The 12562-nt window shown below is 44.7% G+C and overlaps 1 protein-coding gene across 11 annotated transcripts in view; it reads right to left on the reverse strand.

Moving 5' to 3' along the window:
- Positions 1-12562, reverse strand: part of SPATA13 (spermatogenesis associated 13) — a 342569-nt gene that overhangs the window by 45402 nt on the left and 284605 nt on the right. For 8 of the 11 annotated variants that reach the window (XR_014303092.1, XR_014303093.1, XM_082700184.1 and 5 more), the window contains 2 exons: positions 11330-11713; positions 9454-9598 (listed from right to left, as the gene is read on the reverse strand). Coding sequence is in view for 8 of the 11 variants with exons in the window: in XM_082700184.1 (XP_082556310.1) it covers positions 9454-9598; positions 11330-11713 (529 nt within the window). In the remaining 3 variants the exon portion in view is untranslated. Of the gene's footprint in view, positions 1-9453; positions 9599-9826; positions 9948-11329; positions 11714-12562 lie in introns of those variants that run through there. The other 3 variants (XR_014303094.1, XM_082700181.1, XM_082700186.1) reach the window with 3 other exon arrangements.

The raw sequence follows: 12562 nt of genomic DNA on the forward strand, positions 1-12562 counted from the left end.
GGGTTAACTGTACCTCCTCCCTCCACCAATCATTAGCCAGCTCTAATGTGCTCAGACAGTTTGGCCAGGGTATAATTTGGGTCATTCTGTCAAAAAAAAAAATCAAGATTTTTTTATACACTTGTATTGGTAAAGATGTGGAGAAAAAGGAACGCTAATGCACTGTTGGTGGGAACAGAAAGGGATGTAGCCACTGTAGAAAACAGTATAGAGGTTCCTCAAAACGTTAAAAAAACTACCATATGATCCAGTTATTGCACTACGGGGTATTTATACAAGGAATATGAAAACAGTAATTTGAAAGGATATGTACACCCCTACGTTTACTGTAGCATTATTTACAAAAGCCAAATTATGGAAGCAGCGCCAAGTGTCCACTGGTATATGATTAGATAAAGAAGATGTGTATATACATACACATACACACATACAATGGAGTATCAGTCATGAAAAAGAACAAAATCTTGCCATTTGCAACAATACAGATGGATCTAGAAGGTAAAATGCTGACTGAAATAAATCAGTCAGAGATAGACAAATACCACATGATGTCACTCATATGTGGAATTTAAGAAATAAAATGAACAAAGGAAAAAAGAGACAAACCAAAAAATGACTCTTCACTGGAAAGAACAAACTGACAGTTAGCAGAGAGATGGTAGGTAGGGGATGGGTAAAACAGGTGAAGGGGATTAGATGTACGCTTACCATGATGAGCACTGAGTAAAGAATGGAATTGTTGAATCACTAGATTGTACACCTGAAACTAATGTAACACTATATGTTAACTGGAATTTAAAAAACAAAGATGTTCATTGTATACATCATGCCTTTAAGGGCTGTATTCTTTGGTTGTTTTCCTAATGAAAAATGTCGATGGGGGTTATGATTTAGAGTTTCACAATGCCATTGTTAACAACTTCAAGCATTACATCATTCTGCTGTAGACTGTGTAGTTCTGGCCTAGGTCATCAGAGGGCTACACTGGCTTAATTCGATTCTCTTTCCTAGCTTGCCTAAAGTGACTATATTTATAAGAAATTAAGATGTAAAACTATTTAAAAATCAAATCAAGCAACAATTTGAGTAATTTAGAAATATTTTTAAAAGCCATAAGAAGTGTAATCAATTCAGGGTTCCTGGCTGGCTCAGTAGGAGCATGTGACTCTTGATGTCGGGGTCATGAGTTTGAGCCCCATATGTAGTGCAGAGTTTACTTGAAAAAAATTAATCAAGTCAACTTGTCAACTTCATGTCTCCTTAGGAAACCATTTTATTTTCCATATTTAATTATTACTGTAGCTAATCCTGTGTTCTCTCCTCTCTTATGTGGCATTACTAAAAATACTCTAATATAGTACTTAATGGTTAAGGAGGCTTTTAAAAATATAACGAACAGATATTTTTTTAAATGGCATTCCCAAATCTACTGATCTTCAATGTCATGCTTTAGCCCCTTGCTTGTAGCCCATAAAGATTCCACAGAAATGTGATCGCTGAGGAAACGGAATGTTTTCCTTTCTGGGAAATGTTTCCTTTCTGGTTAAGATAATCAAGATGTCACATGAGCAAGCTAATCTGAACTCGATGGGTGAGATGAGTAGAAAGACAAGGATGAACAGACATAAGAAGAATAATTTTGGAAAGCAATCAAATTTGACTTCTGATCCGTAGACTAGTAAGGGAGGATATAAAGCTGGAACCCAAAGTAAATATGGGCAAATCAGGAGCATGGGTTAGACAGTGATGTAGCAACTTGCCCTGGAATTTACTACATAAGCTTCTCCTAAGAGAAAGCAAAAGGCAGTAAAGATAATACCCTAAGAAAAAGTTATCACTGGGCAGGCATGCTTTGCTAAGACCCAGGGAGAAAGAAGGGCTACAAACACCATCACCAGTAAAGCAATAAGGTTTTTAATAGGATGGCAGCCTCCCAATCACCAGCTTTATAAGAGCATGCACATGCAAGTACCATTGTGATTGCTGATCCGAATCTATTATTTCAATACCACACCCATTGGTCAATAAATATTACTGAGGACTGCTCCTTGTGACCTTTCTTCAGACTGTAAGGGGCTAGTAAGGAGACAGGACAGTCCTCTAACAAATGCAAGCAAGCAGGAAGTGCTGGAAAGGAGTACAGCAAGGTGCTAAGGAATGAGTACTGAGAAGGGCCAGTTCACCTCCACCTGAAAGGAGTATGTCTTCATTCCTTAACAAAAATCAGTTTGCTAATGTTCAAATTTCTACATTTTGAGGAAAATTTAGTTGCGGGCATTTCTTGATTTGCAGATTTGGGGAGCACCTGACCAGGAAGGAGGGACCATACTGTCATTATTTTTTTAAAACTTTTGTGATAAATTTCAAACAAACACAAAAGTAGAGAAATCAAATGATGAACCCACAATTATCAAAGCCAATTTTTCCCCCAAACTTCCTCAGCAGCTTTTGAATTTTTTAAAGCAAAACTCACATATATTGTTTCATGAAAAAAAACATTTTAGTATGTACCCATAACAAATAAGGACTTAAAAATAACTACACAATCATTATCCCCACTAACAAAATGAGCAATAATTACTTCACTGAATTCTCAGTCCATGTGCAAATTTCCCCAACTGTCTCAAAAGGATCTTTTTATTTTTTGGTATCAGAATCCAAACAAGGTGCATATACTGCATTTACCAAATATAATTTGTATTAAACCAAATTTATCCATTTGGGTGACATCTACCAGAGATCATGCATTCAACACATGGGCTCATTCAACTGGCTGTCACCTCAGCACTTCAATGGGCTGTAGATCTGGACTCAGTACTGTCCCACTCTTAAAGCAATGGAGGGGCCAGCTCTTGGCACATAGGAAGGAAGCAGTGCAAAAACCAGAAGACAGAAATGCTGGAGCTAGTCTGTCATGGACTCAACATCCCCTGGGCTGTGTTTCCCAAATCAGATGATGGAAGGGCTAGAGACTTTTACAAGCACCGTACTGCTCATCTGTGCAGGCGAGGGAGCAGGCAAGGGAAATCGGTGGGGAAGTCAGTGAGACATGTTTCTATCACAACGAAGTCCAGGACCTCGATGGAGGTGGGACATCCATATCACAGGAAAAGAGGGCACAGCTCTTGCACTAGGCAGCAGGGCCAGCTCAGTCACTGGAACGGTTGACCCACAGGATCTCAGGCTATGCTTACCCTAGCACAGGGTCTTCAGGAACAAAAGTGATGAGCAACTGCACTAACCTATTACTTGATTCATATGGTAGGAAATCTCCAAATCTGGTGGCAGAGACTCAAATCTAGCTCCCAGATCTCAGCTGGTTTCCACATGTAGAGCCTCTTCATGAGGCAGAAGCCAGGTGACCTTGGGGTAAGTATCCCAGAGTCACAACTCTTTCTTCCAGGCTTCCCAAAAGGGCTCTTCCACTGTTTACCTGGTAATTGTGCCCCTGGCAAAGGGAACCCCCTCCTACCCTCCAACCCCCCCCACCCCCATTGTAAAATCTAAGCCATAATTCTTCCTAATCCTTTCTGACTGAGAGGAGAGAGGGCCTCAGCGGGGATTTAGCTTGTGTGGATAGATGGTTAGGACAAGGGCTTGGCTGAATGGCTTGGAGGAATGTGGAAAGAACAAAATAGGTAATGGACTGATTTGGGGAAGAAGTACGATTAGATATACCAGAATACACTCAAAGCATGAGAAATCATCTGGCCCATGTGAATGCCTAGTTGTATCCCACGTGAATCTGATTGCAAAAGAGGTTGTTTAATAATTGTGCGAACACTCTGTTCCACTCTGTGAACGCCAATCTTTGTTCCTAGTCATCTTGATGCTTACTCAGTAGGTTCAGGGAGGAAAAAAAAAAGGCCATGGTGGCAGAAATGGATGCCAAGCCTGGGCTAAACCACAGGGTGTCCCTCTCAACCAAGTTAATGATACGGTTCCTTGAAGGAACCAGACAGCTCCTTGTGGAGAGTTGATTACAATGGACCCTTTTCATAATAGAGGGGTATATGATCTGTCCTTAGTGGGAAAGACATTTATTCTAGATCTGGATTTGTTTTCCTTACCTGTCAGACCTCTGCTGGAATAACACTGAAGCCCTGATACACTGTCACGGCACCTCGCAGGACCATGCTTCTACTACCCAGGGATACCGGAGGGAATGTGGTGATAGGCCAGTGCCCGTGAGGGTCACAAACATTATCCTGTTATGGTCCAGAAGCATGCAATCATAGCCGAATGGAAACAAAGTAACAGAGATGGCTTGGGGACACACCTTGATATTATGATGCCATCTGGGATAGGGTATGCACACTGAACCAGTGTCTGACAAGGTGATGTTCACCCACAGCCAGAATACAAAGGGCAAGCACAGGGGCCACTTCCTCTGATGACTTAATAATACATTTGCAAAATATTTTCTTCCTATTCAGTAACTCTGCCCTGTCATTCTCCCAGGAGAGAAGGACTTCCACGGGAATCCACAGGCCGGGCCCCACTGGATCAGAACCAAGGCTGGCCACTTTCGCCTCCCCATGCACTGGGAAAATGAGCACCCAAGCCAGACATGGTTGTCTTTTGTGGTCAGTGCCACTACGGTTTCTCAACTGGACTTATGCAATAACCTCCAAGTCAGTCTCCCTTCCTCTGCTTTTCTCCCCTAAACTGTGCTTCCTCTCTAAAGCTTCAATCAGTGCCTATCACTCCCTCACTGGCAATGGCTTCCCCTTTCACTTAGAATAACTCCGAGTCCTACCCAAGACCTGCAATGCCCTTTCTACCCGGCCGCAGCCTCCCCACCGGACTGCAACGCCCTCTTCTCCTGCCCTTGTTTCCTGAACTCCGGTCACCCCGGCCTCTCGCTGAACCTCAGACACGTCGAGTACCAGCCCCACTCTGGGCACCTGCTGTGCCTGCCACAGGATCTCTCCTCCCTCAGATCTTCAGCTCCTGCTCATCTTTCCAGCGTCCAGTCCAGTTTCACCTCCTTAGGGATACCGGGTCACCCTCTGCCGTGCCCTTCCTGACACTCTCTACCACGTCACCCACGTCCACTTTCCCCAGAGTGACTGTTACTGCCCAAGAGAAGGTATTGACTGACTGACTGACTGAACTGGATGCAATGCTAGAATGTGAACTTGGCGAGGCTTTATCCTCTGCCCTACACCACATGGTCAAACCAGTGCCTGGCAGGCTCCGGTTGGTGCCCCACACATTTTTATAGATTGACTGATTTTTGACAGAGGGAGGGAGAGGAAAAAAGATGAGGGCAACTCAAAGCAAGCAGGGCCACTCACAGCTCCACAGATCTGGCCACCTCGGCTGGCAAAGGACACACCAGGCAAGATACTGGGCAGGCGCAGGGGGAGCGTGTGATGGGCACACGATGAGCAAAATCAGCAAGAGCACGTATGGCCTTGCAACCAGAAGCAGGAGAGAGACATTTCCTTTTGTGGCGTCACGTGTATGTGCATAATATTTATTTATCTTCTGTTTCCTTTCCTCCCCCACCTCCTTCCACTTTGACGATGAGGGTGTGCTGCTTAAATGTCCCTTGGGGTATACAGTGGAAAAGGCACTGCAACAGAACGGGAGAAGAAAGAGCTACCACTCACAGCTACCACGAGGGAAGGAGTGAGAGTGTTCTTAATTATACATGGAATAGGTGCATCATGTCAGAATGACATTAAAGAAAAAAAAATGAACACCCTCCACCCTGCTTCATTTTCCTCTATGGAACCACCTGCCCTGTTAGAGAGTCACTTGTTAATTCATTATCCCCACACTGGAATGTAAGTGATTTAAGGACTTTGTTCTGTTCCCTGCTGTCACCCGGCACGTGGTAAGCACTCGGTAGTTACTGAATGTATGAATGAATGAATGAATGAATGAATGAACGAATGAAGAACACGTCCAGAATCTATTTCTATTTCTAATACTACTTGGATATCCTCGAACGAACGAACAAATGAATGAATGAATGAAGAACCAGTCCAGAATCTATTTCTATTTCTAATACTACTTGGATTTCCTCTAAGGGGAATAACTTCCTTCCCACTGTGACCAGCCTCAGTGACAGGGTACCATGTACCTGCCTCCCAATATGAAGGCAAAGGGTCTCTGGAGGCCTCCAGCCCTTCTCCCTGTTCCAGTGCCACCAGGCGGTAGACACCTCACTTAAGCTTCAGGAGGTGATTTCCCTACCCTGTGACTTTGACTCCTGAGTGACACAAGGAATGGCTGGCCCTTCATTCATTCCTATGCCTTCCTACTACGTGTATCCCTTGGCTTCCTCCACATGGCTCCTTGGTTCCCAGGAACAACCCTGAAGGCCATCCATTTCCTAGACGGGGTCTCCAGCCATTCTTTCAACTCTGGGGACATCAGACACCCTTCCAATAAATTTCCGTTTTGCTTAAACTGGTCAGAGTTCATTTCTGTTCCTTCTCAACAGAAGAACATTAAAGCCAAAACAAAACACTATTACAGAAAGCACAGAAATCAGCTGTTTGTATGTATACAGGGTTTTGGAAGAGAAATCACCTCAAGTCCTTCCATCCTAATCAAACCATTTTCATTTTTACATATTCCTGTTAAATCTTTGAACATTTGTGTTCATGTCGTGTATTGTTGCAATTGTGGTATATGTAATAGGTTGAACTACGTCCCCTGTATGGATGCTGAAATCCTAACCCCCAGTACCGTCAAAGTAACTCTATTAGGAAATAAGGTTTTAGTAGATGATCAAGTTAAAAGGAGATTATTAGGGTGGGCCCTAACTCAAGGACAGGGAGAAAGCCACAAGAAGGGGGAAGCAGGGATGAAGGCAATACATCTACTGGCCAAGATGCAAGGTACCTGAGACAACTGCAAGCTAGGATGGGGCTGGCAGAGACTCTGCGACCCTGACCCTGCGCTCGGAAGGAACCACCCTGACAATGCCTTCCTCCCACTTCCAGCCTTCCTGAGACACAAATGTCTCCTACGTAAGGTAAGCCACCTGGTTTGCGCTACTGAGTTACAGCAGCCTTAGCAAATTCATACACTACACGTGATTTTATTTTCCATTTTTCTTCTCACTTTAAAATTGTAGCCATCTCTTTTCCTGCTGTTGCAGGGTCTTCCGATCCATATTGTAAACTGTTGTGAGGTAGTGACCCACGCAGGTCCCCAACTCACTAATCTGCTAGGACTAAACATTTACTTTCCTTTGACTTTTGTGCCATCACAATGTTGTGAAGAGTATCTTGTGCATACAGCTTTCTTCCTCCTTTTGGATGACTTTCTGAAAACACACCACCAGGGGTGGATGACAGGATCAGAGGGGATGAACATGAGGCCCAGCGCTGAGTGGCTTTGCAGAAGGAAGACAATGACTGCTCACTGCCTCCAAGGGCACGCAAAGGAATGAATTTTGAATTCTGAATTTGAAGAACACTTACTTAAGGTAATGGGAAAGAGAGCTCTGAAGGGAGAAAAGAGGAACAGGCGCAAAGTGAGACTCGGGTTGCCCAAAAGCCTATAAACTCATTTAAGGAATTGGGACTTAATTCTAATAGTGGGAAAGAGTTGAACATGAACAGTGACTCTGACTAGAGCGTAAGAAAGCTTGGTCTGAGGAAGTAATGGGGAGGCCGTGAGGGGAAGGGTTAAGGAACCTGACGAGAGAGGTGACCCTGAGATCCAAAGGATGGGATTTAGTGACTCCCTCAGGAGGGGAGCAAGGACTCCTGGATGTCCAGCCTCCTCGGTTGAGGGCCTGACAAAGGCATGAGATATTCACAAAGTTCTTCGAGCCCCACCCGCAAGTCCCACTGTAAATCCTCCCAGTATACATGACACGAGTTAGAAACTATCACAACACAACTGGGGGTAATAGCATTTCCTCACCATTCACCAATGCTCTGAATTTTCCCCACGAAGTGTGACCCTCCTGGGACACGGTTCTCAACAATTCCTGTGAGCTTCTTGTCACCCTTTCTGGTCACTAGCCATCATCCTCTTTTACCTGTCCTCAGAAATGCCTCCGCTGACCAGGGAGTCCACACCTCCTTGTTCGTTCCCTCCCTTGACCCATCCTGTTCCCTCTCCTCCTGTCCCTGGAATTTCAGTCCTTCAAGGGACACCCTCCACCTTCATCAAGGCTGTTGAAACCTCACCCCCTCTTACAGATTCAGTTGCCTCCCTCAAGTGCATGCCACCGTACCCACACAGCAAGGTGGTGGCATGGCTGAGGCAGCAGCCATGCTCCCTAATGCCCAGCTCTTACTCTTGTGCTCACCGCACGGTATTCACTTCTAGAAGTACGACAGGAAATCCTGCCATTGGAGCTATAATCATTAGAGTTTGCTGCACTTCTTTAAAGAGTCAATACAGTTCAGTGGTTAAAAATGAACCACTTGGTATGACAAGTTCTATTTGTAGATCCAAATCCCATTTCTGCCCCCGTCCTGGGTGAGTGACTTAGGGCAGTCTATCTCTGTATACCTGGGCTTTTTCATCTGTAAAAACGAGGATAATAATACCAACACCATAATACCAATAATACCAACATGGCAGGTAGTTACGAAGATCAAATGAGCTAATACATCACAACACATTCAATAAACGTTAACTCGTTACTCTTGTCCAGGGCACAACAGGCCACGCCACTCATTATCTGACCAGCTGACTGGCACCAACATGAATATCAGTGTAAGGGAAGATTCTCCTTTTAAAGAATGTAAACATCAGGGGTGCCTGGGTGGCTCAATCGGTTAAGCATCTGCCTTTGGCTCAGGTCATGATCTTGGGGTCCTGGGATCAAGCCCCGTGTTGGGCTCCCTGCTCAGCAGGAAGCCTGCTTCTCCCTCTCCCTTGCTCCTCCTCTCCCCCTTGCTTGTAATCACTCTCTCTCTCTCACATAAATAAAAATCTTTTTAAAAATTAAAAAATAAAACAATTCCATTTATTTAAAAAAAAAAAAAAAAAAAGGACGTAAACATCATTCCAAAAACGTGGTATTAATTCAAATCAGTGAGTGTTTACCAGGTAAGTACTGTGATAGCATAGTAGCTACTGTATTAGACAAAGTTTTCTCTGGTGTTCAAAAAGGCATCAGTGAGTCTCAAACACCCAGAAAGAGCCTCAAAAGGTTCAGACAAATGCGCCGACTCCATTCTTAGCTCTCTACCTACAGGAACTTGGGTACACAGACACGAGGGGAGCAACTTCTCAAACGGGGTCGTGATGACACAGAGTACCCACCCCAGAGGGCTGACGAGTCCCCGAGGCCTGCGCGTGCAGCCCCTGATATGAGCCCTCCTCACTCCCAGGGGAAAAACGCCCTGGCCCAGAGGCAGTGGAGAGGGGCCCAATCAAATGGGTTTCACAGGAAACAGTCCGACTAAGGACTCTACACCAGCTTCTGGAAAAGGGAGCCCCCGAACAGGGTGGGCCTGGGAGACTCACCATTGGAAGCTCGCATCTGCCGCCGGCGTCCCACGCGGTCCAGCCCAATGGGGGTGCTCTGGGAGAAGGTGAAGGGCCGGAAACGGGCCGAAACCGCCTTGTAGGGCAGCACCCGGTGGGCTGGCACGGGAGGCCTGGCTGCTGGCTACAAAAGGAAAGCAAAACGCTGTGAGGGGATGCCAGGAAGTGGCACCTCCCGCAGAGCCCTTCACAGGCACAGCTCTGAGCAGCTTGGCCCTGTCACCTCCAAACCACTCACACAGGAGAGACGCTGTCTCCAAATCGTGGCAAGGGCTTTAGGCTGCACCCAGGCCCGGCTGCAATGACTTCTTCCAAGATTTTAAACCACCAGTGTCGACTCAAGGGCTCTTACCTCCCGGCAACACATTTCATGTCACTTGTCAGCAATATACCAGGAGTAACACTCAGTAAAAGCAAAGCAAAGCGTCAAGAAGAGGAGAAGCAGATTTAGGAAGTGGCTTTCTCACAGGGGCGGAGCGGAAGGGTAAGAAGACGTTTTCCAGCAGCAGCCTCCCGGGGAAGCAGCCGTTCCTGGATGACGGACTTGGACCGGCATTCCCACCTGGCACATCCACGTGCAGGCACTACGTAAGTATTTATGGGAGACAAATGCTCCTTACCTCAACTATCATGACAACTGAGCCGTGTTAAAAAGAAGAGTTGGTTTTCCACTTTCCACAAATTTACCCAGATCTCCTCTGTGCCCTGTTGATGTTTCCACGTGAACCATCTCTACAAATTGAAGGCCACGCTGGCTTATGCTTTCCTTAGTTTTTCTTTGTATTTTCCCACCTATTTCCCTAAATGAGCCTTCACTTGTACAAAGTGACCTTATCACATTCCTTCTTAACACTCTGAAGGGAAATAACTTCTAAGTGCTTTCGATTTTCCCCATACTGTGTTTCAAGTTAAAACAGATTACAGTCTGCTTTGTGGTTCAGAATTATTTCCTAGCGTACTGCACATGTTAATACCACAAAAAGTTCCTGGGATTCTTCCACTTCATTTTTTTTACCTTCAGAATGCAATTCAATTTAACTCAATTTAACAAGAGGAATTTGAATGCTTGCTATAAACAAGGCATTAGGCTGGGCTTTACAGGGAGAATGTAAACATAAAATCCAATAGTAACATAGATTAACCCCCTCCCTTTTAAGAGAATTTTAGGAGTTATTGATGATACCAGGTAGGAAGCTCAAAAACTGGAACTTGGTGCTCACTCGTACTGTTCTGGGAACCCCTGACCATGGCTGGGTCTCACCAAATAACATACACTCCTCCTGAACAGGGCCTTTATGTAAATGTTTTGTAGCCTCAAAGTGCTCTTTGGGTAACTGATAAATACTTGTTGAAATACTAAGGGGAAAATAATAAGGATTTTTAGTCTATTGATAAAGTAGTTGTAAAGCAGCAACTTGAATGTAAAGAGTTAAAAAAAAAGGTAGGAAAGTGATTTCCTTAGCTCCTAAAAAACCACTTTCTTATTTTCTTCTTATCTTTACTTTTTAACATTGGAGGACACTTTCTCATTCAAGAACTTCTTTCAAGAAGCTCACTGAGATGCACTGTTACCTTCTCCTTATTAAGATCTCAGGTGATTTAGAACAAACAGCACACTAGTTTAACATATTGTTTGAGACTCCAGGAAAGACAGAAGATTAGTAAAAGGCATCCGCGTGTCAGATGGTAAGTTAATTCATGAGTGTTTTCAGAGTCAGGAAGAAAGTCTGGGAGTTTGTTGTCCTTGAAGCAGAGAGAAGAAAGAAAAGCAGCAGTCTGTTTAGTTCACAGAGGAGAACAAAGGCCAGGAAGCTGGAGGGCTCTGTTAGCTTTGGTAGAAGCAGCCAGGTCTTACTTGGGTTAGAAGACTCTCGATTTCCTCTGTCGGGCTGTTCCCATAGAAGCTGACACCGCCTATCACAGAGATGGGGCGTCTTCTCCAGCTTCCTTTGGGGCAGCCCACAGCAGCGCTCTGGTCTGCAGTGTCGCTCTGGTCTGTAGTGTCCGTGGAGGCCATGTTGGGCAGGTGGTCTCCCTCCACAGTGTCTTCTTTCTGGGGGTCTACAGCAACTGAGTCTTCAGGAATGGACAGACTCCGGTTGGCCAGCTGGCCATAGTCGGAGAGAGGTCGAGGCCTTGCTCTTCTCCCAGAACCCCATTTCCTCCTGGTGATCCTCTGAGACTCGGTCCTTTCTTCATCCCGGGATGAGTCCCGCCTCCAGGATTCCTCTGTCACAACCTTTTCAAATGCGAACAAGTTAGGTGAGCACCCAGATCCAGGAAGGTATTGAAAGGAACAAGCTGTATGCAAGCCCTCCCATGTCTTCAGCCCTGCCTTATGGCCTTCTTGATTTACTTGTTTTTAAAAAGTTATTTCTGTTACAGGAAGGCATAACTGAAATGTGCATTAAAATAAGCAATTCATCTTTAACTGGAAGCTGAATTAAAACCATAATTTAAATAGTGATGTGTGGTGAGCAAGGATGAGCTATGATAAAAGATATTAAGAAAACCAGTACCATTGTGAGTTGTTAGAAAGTACTTTAACTATGGTTTCACCCAAAATAAAATAAAAAATACACATAACAATAGCACAGGGAAATACAGGACTCTAGAAGGGGAAATGAATATGTAATGCTTTACAAAGCCGCTCTAAGGTATTTTCTTGCAATAATCTTTAAAAACAGAAGGTGCTTTAACAAGATGAAGTTTGGGCTGTTAGGGCCAGACTCTCAAGGAGTTAGGTCTGGTGAGAAGAGCACTGAACAAGGATTCAGACACTCAAGGAGTTAGGTCTGGTGAGAAGAGCACTGAACAAGGATTCAGACACTCAAGGAGTTAGGTCTGGTGAGAAGAACACTGAACAAGGATTCAGAGAACTAGATCAGGCTACTAACTAGCTATGACCCGGGACAAGTTAACAACTAACCATTCAGGACTAGACAATCCCACAGCTGGGTAGTCTGTGGTCCTAAACACTTTTCAAATTGTTCAAATACTTTTTTTGGAGGTGACCTAATGCACCAGCAAAAAACCATGAGGTTGGAAATGAACAGTCTGCTGTGTAAGTCAGCCTGGGCCACAAGCT

Source organism: Mustela nivalis (genome assembly GCF_964662115.1).
Source record: "Mustela nivalis genome assembly, chromosome: 15".
In the NCBI taxonomy this organism is placed as follows: Eukaryota; Metazoa; Chordata; class Mammalia; order Carnivora; family Mustelidae; genus Mustela; species Mustela nivalis.